Here is a 21,306-nt window from a genome sequence, read left to right on the forward strand (position 1 = left end):
TCGTTGACTGAGTTATTATTGTTTTGACTATCATAATTAAAACACAGGCATTTGCATGTTTATACTTGTGAAGTAGTACGGTCTTAAATATTTATTTAAAGCTACAGACAACCATCTCCTCATACGTCAGTGGAGTATTTCTTCTATTTTTTTTATTATTTTTTTACGCAATTTATATTCTAGCAAAGGGATGTAAATATGTTTCCTGAAAATTGCTTTTGTTACTATCTACTGTAAGCAATAGCTGTTTGTTTTTTAATTCATCAACATTGTTACAGAAGCTGTCAGGGCTGTTATGCATTGGGCGTGTTGTAGCTGTCGGTTTGCATCATAGGTTTGCACGGACCGTCCGGTACTACTGGAATCCTATTTGCGTTCAAACATTCAAACAGAAGGGATGGGGAAAACTTGTGGGATGAAAGAATGCAGTCTTCTTCAGTTCTCGTTCTTAGTTTTGAGACCCTCTATTGGTTAATTCTACGATGTCGCGATACTAGTGTGGCCAATCGCAGCACAGCAGCACCAAGTCAAATCGAATATTTTGGAGTGAGGCTCAAGCTTCCAGAGAGTTGTTACTGGTGCTGCTTCGGGTCGGATAAGCTTTCTCCTCTCGCTGTAACCTCACTGTCTATGGTTGGGACATAAAAGAAAGACCACAGTAAGTTAACTCTTCTTTACAACTTTACTCAAATATAGATACAGTCAGCGCCCTCAACTCCACCTAACGTCCCGCTAATATTAACGTTTATATTCGCTTTTATCTCTCAAGTCAGTTAGCTAGCGAAGTCGTGTGCACGGTGTTGACTTTACGCCCAACTGCTAGCTAGCTAAGCTAATATTCAAATTTAGCACCGAGAGTAGATTTAGTTTCCTGCAGTATCGTAACGTTTTGACAGTGTGTGGGAGTTTTTGGGGGCAACATCGTGAAAATAAAGACAACTCGACATGCTAGGTGATAATGTCATGCTTGTATAACGTTATATCGTTTGGTTGCCTTTCCAGAAAATCTTCATTGATTTAACCTGGCCGAGGCTTCAAAATGGACAATGTCGCAGTTTCAAGACGAAACCACAATAAAGTAAGTTGTCATATGCACTAACGCAATATGCAGTTTTTTTTTATTATTTTTTCTCCAATATACCTAATGGTCTTATTGTTTTTAAATTGTATTAGGGAAACAAGGAAAATGCCCAGCCTGCATATGGCAGTAAGTCCTTAATGAGAAGAGAGAAAACGTCATTTACTCCCTTCCAACTGGCAAGTAACACAAAAGAGCAAACAGTGGCAAAAACCAGCTCAATTAAAGCCAAGGTGGACACATGGTCGACGTCTGGCGAAGCTCTGAAAAAGGCAAAGACCGTACAGAAGGATAGGAAAGGAGCTGCTGCCGGCACTGATGTCAAGCTACGACAAACCCATAGCCGGTGCTTCCTCACGGAACCTGCTGTGAAACCCAAGAAAACTGCTGCAGAAGCTCCAAAGCCACCGGCTGCTGCGCCGTCCTCAAAACCTGCTCTTGGCATGTACAAAGGCAAGATTGTCCAGTCCAAAATAGGATCCATGTGGAAGTCAACTGCCACCGTGGGCGGGGCAGATGCCAAGCCGCCAGCACCCAAAGCGCAGGTCCAAAGGGTTGGAAACGTGACTAAACGCAGGTCCATCTCCGTTTCTGACCTGCCTGTGCATGTCGCACAAAAACCCGCGTCGACGAGGACCAAGTCGGTGTCGGATGAACCTGCTCAGGCGCCCAAGCCTCCTGCCGCCAGCCGTCCTCGCGCTGGGTTGTACAGCGCTCTCCCTGCTGCCAGAACCTTCCCGGCAACACTAGCCGGTGCCAGCTCCAGAAACGCCAAAGTTGCTCCCGCCAAGGGAAGTGGGACTCAGAGCGCAACGCCAAAGATTCCAGGGGCCAACAAGAAGGTCAACAAACCTCCTGTGTCAAACGCCCTCAGTCAGTACAGATACACCATGGAGACTGCCGAGGAAAAAAGGTAAAAAAATTAAAGGTCCCATGGCATGAAAATTTCACTTTATGAGGTTTTTTAACATTAATATGCGTTCCCCCAGCCTGCCTATGGTCCCCAATTGGCTTAAAATGGTGATAGGTGTAAACCGAGCCCTGAGTATCCTACTCTGCCTTTGAGAAAATGAAAGCTCAGATGAGCTGTTCTGGAATCTTGCTCGTTATGAGGTCATAACAAGTGAGGTTACCTCCCCTTTCTCTGCTTTGCCCGCCCAGAGAATTTGGCCCACCCATGAGAGAGAGACAGCATGGCTTTCAAACGAGAAAAGTGGCAGTTGGTCAAGGCCTATCCCCACCCTCCACCTTGCCCCTCCCTCTCTCCTCCTCAATAGCTACAGACACAAAAATGGCACATCCTAAGGAAAGCTCATTGTGGGACTGGCTCTAGTGGCTGTAATTCTGAATTTCGGGAAAGACTTCAGATATAGTATTATGGGACCACTAAGGTCTATATAAAAGCATCCAAAGAGCACCATGTCATGGGACCCTTTAAATTAAATTCTGACGTTAAAAAACCGGAAGCTGATCCCGACCCACAGTCCACGTCTTGTGTTGAACCTCAGCCGGCTGCACAGTGCGAACCTGAACCCGAACCCGGACTGGAAGCGCACAATCCAGGCCCTGCCACTGCTGCTCACTGTTCCGGGTTAACACCCAGCCAAACTCCAGTGATCATGAACACCACGCTGGACCAGCTGGAAAACTCTGATGCCGATCTGCCTGTTGACACACAGGACGGAATCGATGATGTAAGGAAATGGGCAGGGGTTCTGTTGCTATGTATGTATGTATGAATGATAACTATGTATGATCAACTACATACATGCATACATACATGCATACATACAAACACAACAACAAAAACTGCAGTGAACCATGTTCTGTTCTTTGTTTCATTGTGACAGGTTGTGGTGAACCTGTGTGCTGCTTTGGATGCCTTTCCATATGAGGACGGTAAGTCCACCAGTGGCTGTCCACTACAATTGGTTTGATGTAGAGTGGTGCATTTGGGAAATCTTAGGTTGGAATTATTAGGTCTGTTCCTTTTTTATTTAAAAAAAGATCTACTCAGGTTGCTGGTATTCCAGAAAGATTACTAATGGGTTATTGTGTCTGCAGTTGTTGTAGCACTCTGTCCAGATGCTTCTCACAGTCACCCTGTCATTTTTGTCTCCATTAGAGCTTCCACAGGTGACGGATGTGTGCAATAATGTTGAAATGGAGGACGGCAAACAGAAGGATGAATGTAAAACAGAGGAGTGGAAGGAGGAGGAAATGCGCGGGAAGGAGGGCGAGAAGCCAAAGGTTGAGCAAGTGAAGGATGGAGTAGAAGAAAGTAGTGACCAGAAAGTGGAGACGGATGAGGAAGTAGAAAGTGATGATGATGATGATGTTGTGATGGAGACCGTGCCACAGATGGAGGATGCTTCAGTAATAAAGTACAGTGTGAAGACTACTCCGTACCTGCAAAGGTCAGTCCGTCCCCTTTTCTTTTGCCTAGGGCTGGGTATCATTAAATCAAAATGCTGTTGACTTTGTACCGGTTCCTAAACAATACCAGCTTTATTAAACAATTACATTACAGCACAAATCTTAATTTGTCAAATCCTACTGCATTGTGTAACTTTTTTTTATTTTTTTCTGCGTTCCTCTACGACATGTAATGTTAGACAGCCAATCACCAGCATTATTAGATCTTGGTAGAAGCATGCTGCATTCTTATTGGCTCATTGACGTAGCCTGACAAGCCAGACCCACATCAAGATGTCTGGTCTGGGAACTCGCCATTGGCAGGGCTCAATCAGAGGGGCGGGATAAACTGTTGTCTTTCAAATTCCCTCTGCACGCCAATAGGATAACGCTACAACCAGGCAGAGCAACGCTAGTTGATAGATTCAACTTTAAACTCTGAACACATCTTCCTTTTTTAAGAAGGACTTCACTGCCGTTTTTTCTTTTCTCAAAGAAAAGCTGAACTCAAGTCTTCCAGAGTCGCGGCCAGAGCCGATTCGAAAGGCCGTTGTTCCCAGCAGCCATAAGCCCGCCCACCGACTCATATAAGGATATTTCAGTTAAGAGTTTGGTTTTTCCAACTCACAAGTCAACAGAGTTGCTTGACATTTTAACATTAAGGAGGCAATTCAGTCGGTGCCTAAAAAGTATTGAATTGGGTATCAGCCCAATTTTTTATTTTTTTTTTAACCATCAATTAAATGGTAAGTTTATTTATTTTTTGTTTAAATGTCCCCTCTTTAGTGTGAAGAAGGCAATTGAAGACGAGGCCAGCACAAGTACGTCCAGAAAAAAGAGCAACATCAAAGATGTGAAGTTTCTGACCCCAGTGCGCCGTTCCTGCCGCATCGAGCGCACGTCGTCCCGCCTGCCGGCGATGCTGGCCGATCACGACCCCTGTGTGTCCTCGCTGGCTGAGCTGGTGCAGCTGGATGACGGCAACGCCGCCAACGCCTACATCTACAGAAAAAACCACGCACTGCTGGAAGATCTGCCAGATCAGCCCAGACTGTGAGGAGCTCTGTAAATGTGCAGTTTAAAATAATATACAAAATGGACACTATGTACTGACACTTTTTAGAATGTTTTAATAATCTCATTTGAATGTGTCCGATCAATGAATTATTGCTGTTATATTTTAAAATATTATCACTTAACACTATTTTATTTTAATATTGACAATATTGCCAAATGCACTGCAATAAAGAATTATTAACTCATCCTAAAGAGTAATGTTTTTTTTTCTATTCTAGAAATAGAATAGCATCAGTCTCAAATGCACCTTTATCACTCCGCCTACACACTGTACATATTACAATATTGTGATCACCAAATGTATAGATATGAGGCTAGATATGGTCTTACATTTTGGATATCTTGATGTGACTTTTCTTTTTTTTCCCCCTGGTTTAAAAGAGCTGCATTACAGTAGTGATTTAATTTTCCAGACTGTTCTAGCTATTCCTTTGTTGTATTTGCCATTACCCACTTAGTTATATGCACATTACTGATGAGTTTAAAAATTCATCTTGTAAAATTTTTTGTAAAAGCACCAATAGTCAACCCTACAATATTGATGTATGTGGTAAATATTTGATTTTCTTCCATCTCACCCAGCTCTATTCTCAGTAATGACAAACAGCCACTGGAATCTAGTTAACCTGGATTATGACGGTGGGTACAGCTTTATCCAATAACTGACTTAAGGGCAAGTTGTTCTCTGTAACCTAGCTCAATGGATGGACATTGCTGGGATAAACTCTTCCCTTCATCTAATTTGCAAGGGCATTGTTGCTGCATCTAGGGCTTTATTTTTTAGGATGTTTAAGATTGGTTTAAAGGAAAAACAAGCTACAGCTTATTTTTCCTCCCAGACTGGATTATACACTATAGCCAGACTATACTTCAGCACTAGAAATAATGAGAACCCATCATTTCAGCAACTTTGTCACCAGTTTGGGTCTCAGATTCAGTAAGTGCTCTGACTCGTTTAACTTTGTCTCACGCTACGTTTACACATGGCTGGCTATTTTCATAAACTGACATTTCAACCTATCAGTTTTCTAAAAATATCGTGCACAGCTGTTAGTTTTCAGAAAAGTTAAGTTTACATGTACCCGTGTACATGTGCCGTTAAGAGCGCGCCAAACCTGTAGCTGGCAGTGTAACGAGAAGCTCAAGCCCACGTTAGCCAATCAGAATCCTGAAAATAGCAACAGCAACAAATCACTTCTCTTCCTTGGCTGCCTAAACCTGTTTGTCTCAGTTTACATGCAAACGAAGATTTCCAAAATCTCCACTCTGGCCGGAGTTTTTAGAAAGAATCGTTTTCAGAGGCAAATTCTCCATTTGCGTGTAAACGAAGGGAAATGTCTCCTTTTGTCAAACTAACCCTGGACGTGTAAACGGGGTATCAATGTATTCCGTGCAAAGGTGTGAGAGGAAGGAAGACAAACCGCTATTTGATCACGTTTAATCCCACTTTAATTGACCACATTGTAAAAACCCAAAGCGCTCATAAATGACCACGGCTTTTGCTTCGTGGCGAATTACAGTACGCTTCCTGACGGACTGGACGTTTTGACACCAGCTCCCTCTGATCCCAGATGAGACATTTCATTATAACAAAATAAAAAAGAAAAAAAATTCATTCACAAAAACAAAATCTCTTTGATGCAATTTTGTCCCCCCCCCCACCAAACAAAAGTATAAAAAAGTACTCTTCTCTCTCTCTGTCTCTCTCATCTGCAGACCACAGGGGAAGGTGTTCAGTGCTGTGTGCGAAAAGGCTGTTTTCACCGCCGTCTGAAGGTTTTATGTCCTTGAAAGACCCCGGTTGTCCAGATCTTTGACCTAAAAATAAAAAATAAAATAAGACTTTGTTAGAAAGGTCTGCAACTCAAACCTCAGACAGACTAATCTAATCTATCACCAGTCTGATTTTAAATGTACTCCACGTAGAGCTGCAGCATTTCCATTTCATTTTGGCCATTAATACAGGGCTCGTCAACATTTTTAAGCCAAGGACCCCTCAACAGAGAGAGACAGAGCAGGGACCCCCTACTACATATGTTGTAGAAAATTAAGTTGCATAATAAACTGGGCCTATAATAACGTGTAGGGCAGCCTAAAGCCTTTTTATACACACCTTTTTAGTGCATACAATACTAAGCTATTAAAATAATTGTTGGCATGACTTACAAAATATGCCTTAATGTCAAACATACATGTGGCACAGTGAATCCTTAGGATGAACTGGATCTGTGGGTGGATACCTTAGTGACTACCTTACCTATAGGCAAGGGGGTAAGCAAGCATCTGAAAAGCGTACCTCCTATGGAGAGATTGTAGGCTAACAAGCCATCACCTCCCGTTAGCATTCCATTGACTGCCATTCATTTTGACGTCACTTTGACAGAGAATAACTTCACATCTGAAGCGTTTAAAGACTCTATTTGTCCATTGTTTATTTCTAAAGAAACATGACAATGTATAAAAGGCTCCGTTACCTTGTAGCTCACGTTATGGCTCCGTAGCAGACGCTTTTATAAAAATAGGCTAACGATTGTGTCATAACCACGTGAATTACAGTCACACAGTAGAGGAATTACCGTATAGTACAGGAGAAGCTCTCAGGCAGTTTGGACTTACATGAGCTGTTTAGGTTTAATTACTGATGTTAACTAGCATTTTAGTGATCAATAATTAGCCTGTGCTCAAGTTATCTTCTTACATATACCTACACTCTTCTGTCATTATGTAATTTTTTTTTTTTTTTTTTTTTTTTTTTTATTCTCGTCAGTTGTAGTCAATATCTATCAATTAAAAAAAAAAAAATTTGTTTAAAAAAAAAAGAAGTTAGCCTATCATCAATGTGTGTTTTCTTCACAAATAGGCTGATTTATATTTGCTAATAATATGTTGGATTCATGTTAAGACATTTTAGTTTTTTTTTGTTTTGTTTTTTAAAATGGACTCCCTGTTGAAGATCTCTGCATTAATAGTTTATTCATTTGGCCTCCAAAAACTTTTTTTAATTTTTTTAAAAACAAGCTGAACATGCCATCACAATGTCCTTGAGCATCATCACAGGTCTGGTTTGGTCTAACACAACTCAAAGATATCCAATTAACTAGAATGTAAGACCAAGAACAGTTGCAAATTCTAAAATGGAACCATAAAAAATAAATACATTTGGTGTTATTGCTTGAAAAAAGGACCAAAACAATGATCAAAATAGTTTTAGTTTTTGGTCAACTGACTAATTGGTTAATGACTAATGGTTACAGCTTTAACTCCAACTTTAGGTTGTAAAGAAATGTTATAATTCACCCTTCTGTAGCAGTTTCCCTTAATGTGTCATATGTGATGATTTCTCACATTTCCCCAGAGGGATGGTTTCAGAACATCGGATCGGATCTTGGCCAGTAAACCCGTTTGGTTCCCAACGGTCCTTATTATATTACCGATATTATATTATGATATTATATCAAAGGACAGGGTAAGGAGAAGAAGGGAGTGGTTTTACCTTGTATATCCTAACCAGCCAGTGCTCTGTTGTGTAGGCCTCCTCCAACACATCCAGCTCAAAGTCTTTGTTCCCGATCTCAGCGTTCCTCACTCTATCATAACCAGGTGGGCGCTCTGCAGAGAAGATCGGGGGGGAAGGGAATCATCAGAATTACAGTAGTTTCATATTAATGAGGAGGACCAGCAACATCGACATCTCGTCTGCCGACAGTTCAGAAGCAGATACGCCAGTTCATCTTCAAGTTCTGGCACAGTAGTTTCCACTGGGCGTTGTGTGTAACTAGGGCTGGGCTATATGAAGGAAATCTGATATGGCCGTATTCTTGACCAAATACATCAACGTCGATATTGTGATGATATTGTAGGGTGGACAATTGGTGGCTTTAACAAAAATATTTTCACAATGAGATTTGAGATAAATAATAATCAACAACGTGGATATACCGACCAAGTGGTTAAAGGCAAATACGATAAATAACAGCTAGAACAAATTGCTTCACTTTACTGTAACGCGGCCTTAAAACCAGGAAAACACACTTGCCATACAACGATATTTTGATATCCAAAAATCTAAGACGATATTCTAGCCTTATATCGCGATACTGATATGAAATCAATATATTGCTATGTCTAACTGTGGTTAAAATATAGAGTATCATATGGAGGAAGGAGCTGCTAAACTAAACAGTCCTTTCAAGAATGCTTACATTCCCAATAGGCCTCATAGTAAGGTAAAAGTGGGTCATACGATGACGTAGAGGTACTCACTGGCCTCTGTGTAGACCTGGCCGAAGCGGTAGTAGCACATCTTGTACATGAGGCAGTTGAGCAGGACAGGCGAGCCCTCGCGGTCCACTCGGAACTCTCCGGTGGGAGTGTAGTAGTCGTGCTCCTTGATGTGTTTGCCCGTGTCCGTGCTTCCCCCGATACGGACCATCCACAGAAACTTGTTGATGTCTGAGGCAAGACGAATGGATCAATTAGACAAAGTGGTGCTAAAAATGCCTTCTGAAATATATATACTTTTTTTTTTTTGGGCTGCACTTTTCTGCCACATTTAATGACAAATGTGTTCAATGACAAAGTAGCAGCAGTTTAGGGAGTGAGCAATGGCATTACTTTATGCAATGAATGTGTGAGTCAAATATTTTCTTGTACAGTAAAATCAATGAACGGCAACCCCCGGAACAGCCTAAACGCACTAACCCCATTCAACATGAATGGAAAGCAGGGTTTCCTTTAGGAATTTTTTTTTTAGCAGTGGGGGCAGGTCTGTCCGTAAAAAACTACCGCCACTGGGCCGCCACTACAAAATCAACAGAGGAAACACTGGAAAGACCTGCGTTTAATAACACAGCTGTTACGGACTCTGATCTACTGAAAGGTGGGACGTACCATCTGAGGAATAGCCCGTCAGTCCTCCAAAGATGACCAGGACGTAACTGACATCCAGCTCCCTCATGATCTCATAGGCCCTCTCTTCTGTGGACGCCATGGCCTACAGAACAGACAGCAGCCCAGTCAACACAGCAGCACTTCATACTAGAGCGAAAACCAGTCCACTTTTTGCTGTACAAATTAGATTGTCTCAGAAATAATTGGGATTAACAATATAGTGGTCTCTTTCAGTCACATATACACACACATATACACACACAAACATTTATTTATGACTTTTTCTAACAAATTAGACTTTTGAATGGATATACATCTTTTGGTTATGTCTTATATATTATGTGATCCAGATAATGTAATAACACAGCCTATGAAGTAAACCACGCCTCTTTATTATCATAAAACACTGTATATTTTCTTAAATTAACATAGTATAACATTTATGCTCAATAAAAAAACAAAGCAACAATAAATCACTTATATAATTACAAGTTGGTACATATAAACAAAATCAACAATTACCATCAACAGTCATACCCCTTAGGACTTTAGCTAATGTTAGCAATTAATTACAGTAAAAAAAGAAAGAAAAAAAAAAAAAGAAAATTGCAATTAGACACTTTTTTAAAATACGATTCGGGGGAATCGTGTGTATGAAGTAGGTCTGTACCCACTTCATACACATGATTCCCCCGAAGGTTACCCAGCTCACCTGTCCAACTCTGGAGATGTGTGTGTTGTTCCACGTGTTGTTGTCCACTAGAATGGTTCGATTTGCCATGGCGGTTATCTGATAGCCATAATCCCACCATGACATGACTTTGGCATCCTGGTAACACAAAACAACAAACTCAAAACCATGGAGTGGAGGCTCTTTAATCTAATGCATTAACTCCTGATCTGTTTAAAATTCTGATAATTCAAACCCCCATCTAGGGCTGAACGAAATCGCCATTTGAAAGAATGCAATTAGCTGATCGTGAAGCCCGCGATTAATCGAATGCAATATTTAGTTGAATGTTTGATGTAACATTTTTTATTCCTCTTATTATTATTATTATTATTATATTGACTTTTTTTTCTTTTTTTAGATAAATGCTGGAATAATGTTACATATCACAGAAATTTCAGTGGAGGTTTCATTTCTTTTTTATGACTTTGGTGCAGTAAGTAAGCCTTCTAAAACTAACTTTCTGTCATATTAGCTGAAACTGACCCTATGTTCCAGTAGAACTACATGAAGCAGGTCATTTAAAAATAAATCTAAGTCCTGGATCTTCGCAATCCTACCTTCAGCACCTTTAACATGATGGTAGAAGGTGCACTATGTAGATGCTGCTGTTGAACTGAGGCAGATCAGACATTTCAGTTTACAGGAAAGTACTGATAGGTTTTTATTGGAATCTTTTATTATTATTATTATTATTATTATTATTATTACTTTAGCTTTTGTGATAAATGTTCTGTGTGTTAAAAGAAAAAACACTTCCATGTTCTCATCCTCGCATAAGAACATGGAGCCGTTTTGATGGGGTCTCATGTTGTAATCAGGGTTCAAAATTAACGTTTTCGTCCACCAACCAAATGGTTAGCGCATTTTAAAATTTTACCAGCCACGCAATAGATTAACATTGTTTTTTTGGCTAGTGAGTAAAGCAAATCTACCAGCCACTTACATATTTTACCAGCATTTGGCTGATAGATGGTGCTAATTTTGAACCCTGGTTGTAATGCTCCGTGACATGTTGTATCTGTTACACAGGGAATATTGAAAAAAATAATAATAAAATCGCAAATTGAATCGTAATCGCAATATCTGGAAGAACAATTGCAATTCGATTTTTTTCTCTCCAAATCGTTGAGCCCTACCCCCCCAGTTAAGAACTACTTGCTGCCTCATTCGTTCTCTCTTGGGCTCGGACTGACCTCAGGAGTGTTGTGGCGGAGCCAGTAGTAGGCCTCTCTGAAGTCGTCGAAGATGATCCGGCTGCCATCACCGCCGCGGGCCGACAGGACGATGGAGGGAGAGGAGTAGGCTTCGCTGGTCACCCAGGTCGAGTGGAAGGTGTATGTGATGAGGAAGAAGGCCATGACCAGAATCATCCCGCTGGCAACCTGGTATGAACGTGCAAACACAGGAAGTCATCAGGGGCACGTTCACTCTCAGAACGGCGTGCACCGTGTTGCTACGGTTTCCTGGTTGAGCGACATGTTTCCTCGGAACGGTGTGGAACGGTGCGCAACGGGCTTCGAGATGTGTTTTCTAGGTGCGTTGAAATTAATCATCGCAATCGACGCATTGCGATGTTGACCTGGACAATTCTGCATTGATGCAGTGACAGACTAGGACAGACAAAGGCAGAGCGATTGCGCACACAACAGGGTGTTCAACGCACCCCCATTTCAGTTAAAAACAAAAACAAAAAACACGTGTTGCTATGTTTTGTCGGGGCTGAACGTGGCCCAAGTTTCACCTGTCTGTGGGACCATCAATGTGCTTTTATTCTGACGACTGAAATATTAGATGGTTGAGGAAGAAATCATAGAAATACAGTATATGATTGTGTTTTATTTGATTTTCTCTTTTAAAAAAAAAAAAAAAAAGGTCCCACGGCATGAAAATTAATGAGGTTTTTCCTCATGTCATATGAGTTCCCCCAGCCTGCCTATGGTCCCCCAGTGACTAGAAATGGTGATAGGTGTAAACCGAGCCCTGGGTATCCTGCTCTGCCTTTGAGAAAATGAAAGCTCAGATGGACTGATCTGGAATCTTCTCCTTATGAGGTCATAAGGAGCAAGGTTACCTCCCCTTTCTCTGCTTTGCCCACCCAGAGAATTTGGACCGCCCATGAGAGAGAGAGAGACATCATGGCTTTCAAACGAGCAAAGTGGCAGTTGGTCAAGGCCACACCCCCACCCTCCACCCTCTCTCCTCCTCAATAGCTACAGACACAGAAATGGCACATCCTAAAGAATGCTCATTGTGGGACTGGCTCTAGTGGCTGTAATTCTGCAGCAAGGCTGAATTTTGGAAAAGAGACTTCAGAAACCGTATTAGGGGACCACTAATCGGGATTTCCAGTGGATGCGTAACAGCTGCGGACCGGCTCCGCTGCATGTCTGCTGCGTGCTCCACCGTCGCGAATTCAGGTAGAATAGAACCACAAAACCAACAATAGTTAGTTTCCATTCAGAGGACTAGAGGGGAAACGACTCTGTGCTGTGTTTTCAAGGTGTAGTGCAGGGAAATATGATCCGCCGTGAGCACGGTGTATTTTATTTAGAAAATTAACCGGATATTTATTTTGTTTCTGTGCTCGACTTCCTGTCCCGCACTATCTCCCGTGTGCTGAATTGCTGCGGAGCTCTCCGGCGTCCGTCAAAAATAGAAGCCCTGCGTATCTGCTCCAGAGGGATGCGGACTGACGGAACTGGGACGGAGTCAGGACGCAGACGTTCCGCAGTCTGTGGAAACACACACGCTGACTTTAATGGAAACTTAATGACTCCGTCGACGTTCCGGAGACGTTCCGCATCCAGTGGAAATTGCGGGTTAGGTCTATATAAAAGAGACTTCAGATACAGTATTAGGGGACCACTAACGTCTATATAAAAGAGACTTCAGATACAGTATTAGGGGACCACTAAGGTCTATATAAAAGAGACTTCAGATACAGTATTAGGGGACCACTAAGGTCTATATAAAAGAGACTTCAGATACAGTATTAGGGGACCACTAAGGTCTATATAAAAGAGACTTCAGATACAGTATTAGGGGACCACTAAGGTCTATATAAAAGAGACTTCAGATACAGTATTAGGGGACCACTAAGGTCTATATAAAAGAGACTTCAGATACAGTATTAGGGGACCACTAAGGTCTATATAAAAGAGACTTCAGATACAGTATTAGGGGACCACTAAGGTCTATATAAAATAGACTTCAGATACAGTATTAGGGGACCACTAAGGCCTATATAAAAGCATCCAAAGAGCACCATCTCATGGGACCTTTAAAGTATGTTGATTGTTGGTCAGTCTTTTAGGCCTCCTACCTCATTTTTGATGGGGTAGGTGGCGTCCTGCTGCTTCTTGCTCTTCTTGTCTGGCCTGCTGACATCCAAATTCTTCATGTAAGTGGTTAGCACCTGGGACACACCGATGCCTGACAGGATGCACATGACCGGAGCCAGAACCAACATCAGACGCACCTGAGGAGGCAACAGACAGGCAAGTAGGTGAAGTATAAAGTTCAAAATATACAGTACATCAAATAATCACTTTCCTAAATGCGTGTTGCTGTTTTTTTCCATTTCCTTCTGCTGCGTTTAATGATGCGAGTGTGCCATCTTCTGGCGACACTGTTGAAATGTCACACACCCCAAAAGCAAACCGATCAACGGCTCTCTGGAGAGTCCTTGGAGACGAACACGGGGCTCTATACAGGACGTACCATGACAGCTGAGAAGTACATGCTGGTGACTCCATACATGATGATGAAGATCCTGGCGTCAGACAGGTTGTTGAAACAGTAGTAAAGACCAACTGTAAGGAAAGGGAAGGTAACCGTCAGTCACAACATAGTCTAGATCAACGACAGTTCATTTCCAGGATAATCGCCGGGATGTGTGTCGTTCTCCAACTCCGTTCTCTTTGGGAAACAACAACAAACTTTCAGCTAGCGAGCTACACGCTGAAAATGGCCAGTTTTGAAGAACATTTGGATCGTGCAACAAGACAGGCCTGCTTGAATTCTTTCGGCGAGTGATTGTAAAGATTTACAAAGAATATGTTTAGCGCATTTCCTCTCTAACTGGGAGGTTTTGGGAGCGATTGGTGGGATTGCTGTGGACGAGGTACACGCGGAGATACACTGGTAAGAGCTAATGAGGTTTAACCATGTATCAGCTAATTTAAATAGCTCACATTACTGTATTGTGTGAAAAGTTAACTTCATTTAATATTGTATGTGGCGTTTTCTTTTGCAGGGTGCAAATGTTCCACCAGAACAAGTTCCTTCCTGAGACTATTTAGCAGAGCCACCGTGGCTGCGTCCCGGAGCTTAGCGCCGCCCAAGAGGATTGCGATTGGTTTAAAGAAATGCAAACAACCCAGAGTGTTTTTTTCACCTATCCCCAGAATGTATGTGTGGTGTAGCCAGACTTTACTCCACAGAGCTGTGCAGATAGAGCTGGCAATGTGAGACTAGTCAAAACCCAACAAGAATACACCAAGCTGTGTGCCTCGTGTGCATCGAGTGATGCTACATTTCAAACCCCTTGTTGCCCTGTGTGTTTCACTTGCCTGGGAACATGAAGACCAGCAGCTGCAGGTCAAAGTAGTACGAGGACCAGGTTGTGGGCTGGTGCTCAGAGACGGAGGCGATGATGGGGATGTTGTTCTTGGCATAGGAGGGATCCAGCAGGGAGTAGAAACGACCGGTCCATGGAGAGATCTTACCTGGGGGAAATATACTTTGGGTCAGTCACAGTCTAAAGTAGGGATGTCCCAATCTGCTTTTTTTGGCCCCTGAGCCGATATTTTAAATATTGAATATCTGCGAGTCCCGATCAGATACTTGTAGTCGTTTAGGTAACAGAGCAGTACACCGTACTGGATGACTAAGAATTCCCCTCGTTGGCAAGGGCTGAAAAGCTACGAGACAATCTGTGGACAGACACTGGTGTGTGGCTGCGCGCCATCTTGGTTTGATCACTAGACGCTGATATAAAAAGGAACGGAGTAAGGTAATGGGAGTAAACACCAAACCCGATGAGTTAAAACATGCCCATATCGGCACTGATCAGATACTTGCGATCAGGATCTGGACATCCCTAGTCTAAAGCAAAAGAACTTCAAATCAGTTTTTCACAAGAGCAAAGGAGAAGGTGGGGAAGGAGTGAAGCAAACATTTCCCCCTCCACTACCTTTGCCAATGGATCTACTGGTGCACCTTGTCAACCCTTCTTACCGGTCAGCATGAGAACAGTGCCCACTGACAGCAGCATGAAGCCCACCAGGGAGATGACGCTCTTGAACAGCACTTCAAATTGCTGGGCGCTGAGTTTGCTGCGCAGGTAGTCCACAAAGGCGTGAATCTGGCACAAGCCAAACACACCGAAGGCTGCCATGTGCTCCGATGACTGCACCGGCTGCAACGGGAGAGAGGAGAGGCAGGGAGGTCAACCGTGTGCCACACATCAGGTCAAAAATATCAATTCAGAATCAATTATTTTGGTCAATATTGAAACTACAATGATTTAACACGATTACTCATTGACTTCTGGATAGAGGTTGCATTTATTGAACTTAAAAAAAAGAAAAAACTGAAATAGTTCAACAAATCATAAGTGAAAACACCTTGAATGCCTCCCACTGAACTTTCTGAATTCCCCTTCAGAACACAAGACAAAATAAGAGTTTACTTGCAAAATTGAATGTGCAAAATAATCGCTTTTCTCGATTATTTTGTTTTTGTGATCGTTAGGAGTCGAAATCAAACTTCCATTAATTGCACAGCCCTGTTCAGGTTACCTGCGGGGTCTTGAAAATGCCTCAAATATATTAATCGAAAATTAAGGCTTTAAAAGTCTTACATTTCATTCATTAAAAAGGTTGAACATTTGTATTGTCCTTTCACAAGATTAAGCAACTCCTTTATAGTTTCGTCAAGTATGTATTGAGTACTACAATCAATTGTATCGATTGTTTTTATAGCCTAAAATCCTTTCTGATATTCCATTATATCCTACATACTTTTGCCAGTATGTTCATGAAGTTGGTATTAAATTTAATTCTAAATGGTATTAAAAAGGTCTTAAATTTCACATGTGGAATCCTGGGGGTACCTTGCCTATTGTATTGCAGAGGCACGACCATAGTAGGGATGCATGATATGAAGAAAATATCTAATTGTGATTATTTTGACTAGAGCTGGGCAATATATCGATATTATATCGATATTGTGATATGAGATTAGATATAATATCGTAATATGACATAAGTGTTGTCTTTTCCTGGTTTTAAAGGCTGCATTACAGTAAAGTGATGTCATTTTCTGAACTTACCAGACTGTTGTAACTGTTCTATTATTTGCCTTTACCCACTTAGTCATTATATTCACATTACTGATGATTATTTATCAAAAATCTCATTGTGTAAATATTTTGTGAAAGCACCAATAGTCAACACTACAATATCGAGGTATTTGGTCAAAAATATTGTGATATTTGATTTTCTCCGTATCGCCCAGCCCTAATTTTGACTGATCACATTGCGATTGCAATGTGATTCACGATATTGAAGGGAATAATCATGTTTGTATCATTATTCTCATTTTCATTGACTTATATTAAATCTTAAAAAAATAAAGCGATTATAGTGGGATTTTTACAAGGATTTGTACCAAACAAAAGGTATTTTCTGTAGTCTGTAGGATAAGATTTGTAGGCCAGGATGTCTCTGCAGCACCACAATACTTCATTTTAGAAGGGTTGGACACATATTTTGCCTTTAACAAATATTGCGCCCCTCTGCGATTTGGATATTAATTGTGCGGCCCTAGACCATAGTAACATGCATAATAAGATAGTAACCTTTTCACCGTACCTGGAAACCAACAAAAGAGATCTGCATGGAGAGGATGGTGCCCAGGCAGTAGACTGTGCAGTAAGCCACATAGATTCGGTGAGAGAATCGGCCCGTGAGCATCAGAACCAGCACGTGGAGGGGGATGAGGTTGATCAGGAACACGTAGCCACCCCAGGAAGAAACCTAGACACACATAAGCACCTTATCAGGACCTCTATCAACTCGGAATTCACTCAATAAAACAATGTGCAGTTTTAGTTCTCCTCACCATGTAGAAGTAGGCCAGTGCACACATGGACGACCAGTACACCGAGCCCGTTTTCACAGCCTTGATCCACATGTAATAGGTCAACAGCATGCAGAAGATGGCAATACCTGACGTAGGACAGCACAGAGGGATGTCATTTACAATCTTTCTGGGAGGATTTATTCAAATAGCGGCTTATTGCACGGCAGGTGTATACCTTCGTTATCATAGGAGCCAGCAACAGAGCGAGAGATATAACCAGGCACCACTGCAATCATGGCAGCAGCCAGGAGCCCAGCGCCTGCATCCTACACAGACAAAAAGGATTTTTAGTGCCAAGAGGGTGTAGGGCCGCACGACATGAGGAAAACATGCCATATCATTGTTGAATATAGCGAGAACAATATTACTTGTGATAAATAAACAGATATTAAAGTGTACTCCGCTATGCATTTCTGCTGCTTTCAGTATTCTGCTGAAATACAACAAACTGCTTGTTGAATTTAAAACAAATGGAAGGAAATCATTTCAAAACATGCATTTATTGAACTAATTAAACATTGATTTGAATATAAAAAGGCACATTTATAGTTACATTGTAAAGTGCAGTTTTCTACTGAGAAGTATCCTTTGTGATATGTCCCAAACTTTCACTATAATATATATATATATATATATATATATATATATATATATATATATATATATATATATATATATAGTGCCAGTTGATATTGCAGTCGATTAAAAAAAAAAAAACTATATTGTGCAGCCCTAATAAGGGGTACATCATTATATCAATTAAAGCTTATTGAACAAAATGTGTTTTATCTGCTGTTTTTCATACTTCTGTAAAGCACTTTGTCACCATGTTAAGACAAGTGCTATGTAAATAAAAGTGTATTAATATGACTGACAGGATTCTAAAAAGGGGCATTCCACTCGACAAGCTCCGTTTACCTGTCACCAGGCTTATTAGTCAACCTGTAAAATCAGTTGTACAATGTCCTCTGCAGCTTTTAACATTCTTATGTCTGAGAAAATAACCCTGATGATGTCACATTTATCTTAATTTGGGCTTAAGACACCAAATATTTTACAGTAAGCCTGCGTTATCAACAGTTGGTGTGCCGTTCAAAAGATGTGGGCAAGGAGGGCCAAACGAAAGTCACTATTGAGTTGCATTATGGAAATTGTAGCATCCAGTGTTTTGGGAATTTAACCCATACTAGTAAAAAAAAAAACCTCATGATATCTCTGCTGCTTTGATTTTGACCACTCTTTTTTTTTTATCTCAATCTTTTGAGTCCCTTAAGTGCAAATCTAAATCACAGAAATCACCTTAAAAAAAAAGATTTGGATTTTATAAAGAGTTTATAACAGTATTAAGAGTAAATAACAGTTTGTCATGTATCTCATGATGCGTTTTCTACCTTCAACTCCTTGGTGAAGTGGTAGGTGACTATGGCAGTGAAGGAGGAGAAGAGGGGAGCCAGGAAGACACAGACATTACGGATGTCAATGGTGATGTGGAAGAAATGTAGGGTGTGGTACAGGACAGCAGAGGTGATCATCAGTCCTGCAGAGAGAGCGAAGAGAGAGAAGAGAGGGACACCAGACAAGAGGCGTTCAGGTAAGCTTTGCTTTAGTGCCAATAAAGGCAGACTGTAATAGATAGATAGTTGATATGCCCACATTAATCTACTTGTACTGTGCTCTCTAATAATTTCGTTCCGATTCCTACCTGGATAAATGGTGCCACCGATGATCCTCCCCAGAGGATACCATGCCCGGTCGTCAAACCAGTTGTGAAACTTATAAAATCCTTCTTCTGCCAGGAAGCGGGTGGTACGGTAGTTAAAGTACCTGTAGGTAAGAGGGAGGTGAAGGTGAGGAATTACTTTAAGGTGGAACATCCATTAACAATCCTCAGTAATGACCGCCATGACAGAAGTAAGCACTTACGGATCAAACTCGTGGATGACGCTTTCGAACCTCAAGACGGAAAAGAGTCTGGTGGAGAACGCTGAAGAGAAAGAAAAGCACATGGATCAATGTGTCCCGTTTGTTTGGCTTTAGCATCAGCGAGACCATGCTGCTCTGGTGTGTGGGGAAAGTAGAGGACTCACAGAGGATGGCAGCCATAGACAGGATGAGCAGCTTCAGCAGCGTGTCCTGTTTCTCATAGGACAAACGGAGGAAGCCCATTTTGGACATTTTGGCGAGGTTAGGACAGCTCACCGTACTACCTAATGGGAGGAAGACAAACACTGTTACACCTAACAGGTACAAATAGGAGGACTGTGCAGAAAAGCCCAATATTGCCAAATATAAGTTTCATTTTTAGAAGAAAAAAGAAAAGAAATCCTGCTAAATAATCCTTTCAGTGTCAGGTTTTAAGCAAGCCAGATACACATAAAATCAAAGTCTTTCAACTGTTCAGAGTCAACTTCCATATCCAGTCCAACCAGATAAGGCCACGCACTAAGATGTGGCGTCAGGAACCAGGAAGCACCCACTCTGGGAAACTTCTGCAGGGATTTGTGCCCGTCTTCTTCTTCTTATATTCAGAAGTTTTTGCAAAGCGAAAACACAAGCCAACAAGCTCAACAGAGCTCTAAATGATGCTAACTTTAGGGACCTAGCCTTATGCGGACTGTTAACTGGCAGTTAACCAGCCTTTTCAACATCACAGAGCAAGGAAATTAACACAAGCTAATATTTGCTCACCGAGTTACCTCCTAACAAGCACTACGCGCACATTTAAAATGAAAGCAAGCCTTGTTTTAGCATAGACAGCATCTTAAAGCTACTCAACATCAGGCCGGCTAATGTTGATGCTGCTTTCATCCAGTTAAAAGTGTGTGTGCAGCTAGCGAGGCTAACCTGCTAGCTGCTGTATAATTCACAGCCTAGCCCTGCCCCTTTCCCCTGACTTATTTTAAAAATATCAGCGACAGCTGCACACATGGCTGCAGGACAACAGCCTAAAATAAAAAATTGGTTCTCCTAAATGAGCTAACAGATTTAATGTTCAGTAAGACTCACCCGCTCCGTTCCTGTTACTCACACTATTCACACACAACCTTCACCGTGACCGAGTCCCTCCCCAACCACGCCACGCTGCGTGTTTATTGGTTAAACGTCAGTCGACAGTAATCCCACACAAAACTGATTGGTTCGCTGGCTGTCATTCAAATTTGGTTTCCTACATTGCCGCTGTAGTGTAGTGACGTGTCCTTAGTGAGGAGAGACGTGTCGCCCCCTACTGGTACACAACTCTCCAGACAATGAAATGTCAGTGGTGCAACCAACCAAAGCCAAATATAGTAAATATTAACTGTTAACAACTCTATATATATACCAATTAGTTCAATTGTATAAAATTAATCATTTACAATCTGGAAGCTGTCTGTTTCTCCTAGGGTTTGGATTCAGTTCAGCCTATGGTTCAGATCACATGGCTTTTTTCTTTTAATTCATTTTTTAATGTTGCAGGTTTACTATTTCTGAACATATAGCACTTTCCAGAGTGATAGAGATGGCTCTGGCACTTTCTATATATTGTGGATTGCATTCCCACAATATCTACTTATATTCCCCCTGCTCTATTATTATACTGAATGGCATACAATATTCTGCACTATGCATATTTATTTATTTATCACTCTTTGTTACCTCCAACTGTGCAATATTTCATTTCTATTCATCTGTATATCTGTGTTTGTATACAGTCTGTTTATATAAGGGATTGTATTGTGTAAATGTTTGTTTTATTACTATTATTATAACTAATTCTATTTTTCAATTTCTTATACTTTTATGTATATATTTTTTTCTCCTATGTCTACTTTATGTTTATTTGTGTTATTCTGATGTGTGTACAATGTTTTTCTTTTGAGCTGCTGTAGCACAGGAATTTCCCCAGTGTGGGATTAATAAAGTCTATCTTATTTTATCTTATTTGAAACCAGGGATATGCACATGCCAGATCCACTTTCCTCTGCAG

At 41.3% G+C, this 21,306-nt stretch overlaps 2 protein-coding genes across 3 annotated transcripts; one reads left to right on the forward strand and one right to left on the reverse strand.

Moving 5' to 3' along the window:
* Window positions 1-503: 503 nt before the first annotated feature.
* Window positions 504-4,756, forward strand: si:ch211-266i6.3 (cytoskeleton-associated protein 2). Its single transcript, XM_039777456.1, is given in 7 exon segments — window positions 504-658; window positions 1,003-1,078; window positions 1,174-2,022; window positions 2,530-2,772; window positions 2,929-2,977; window positions 3,204-3,495; window positions 4,280-4,756. Coding segments are annotated over 6 exon segments (1,743 nt in total). The 5' UTR covers window positions 504-658; window positions 1,003-1,039; the 3' UTR covers window positions 4,551-4,756.
* Window positions 4,757-5,994: 1,238 nt separating this feature from the next.
* Window positions 5,995-20,462, reverse strand: stt3a (STT3 oligosaccharyltransferase complex catalytic subunit A). Of its 2 annotated transcripts, XM_039777455.1 has the most exons (18): window positions 20,346-20,462; window positions 19,427-19,546; window positions 19,263-19,323; window positions 19,042-19,163; window positions 18,731-18,876; window positions 17,515-17,605; window positions 17,319-17,425; window positions 17,069-17,233; window positions 15,432-15,612; window positions 14,765-14,920; window positions 13,914-14,005; window positions 13,516-13,671; window positions 11,387-11,575; window positions 10,173-10,289; window positions 9,461-9,563; window positions 8,834-9,022; window positions 8,064-8,179; window positions 6,350-6,388 (listed from the first exon to the last, which is right to left on the reverse strand). In XM_039777455.1, exons 2-18 carry the CDS (start codon window positions 19,512-19,514, stop codon window positions 6,350-6,352), a joined length of 2,118 nt encoding a protein of 705 aa, XP_039633389.1. In that variant the 5' UTR covers window positions 19,515-19,546; window positions 20,346-20,462. The 2 variants fall into 2 exon arrangements, with proteins under 2 accessions (XP_039633388.1, XP_039633389.1); XM_039777454.1 differs by lacking the exon at window positions 20,346-20,462 and having other exon boundaries at window positions 5,995-6,388; window positions 19,427-19,514.
* Window positions 20,463-21,306: the final 844 nt, after the last annotated feature.

The sequence above is a fragment of the Perca fluviatilis genome, chromosome 16 (assembly GCF_010015445.1).
Source record: "Perca fluviatilis chromosome 16, GENO_Pfluv_1.0, whole genome shotgun sequence".
NCBI classification, from domain to species: domain Eukaryota; kingdom Metazoa; phylum Chordata; class Actinopteri; order Perciformes; family Percidae; genus Perca; species Perca fluviatilis.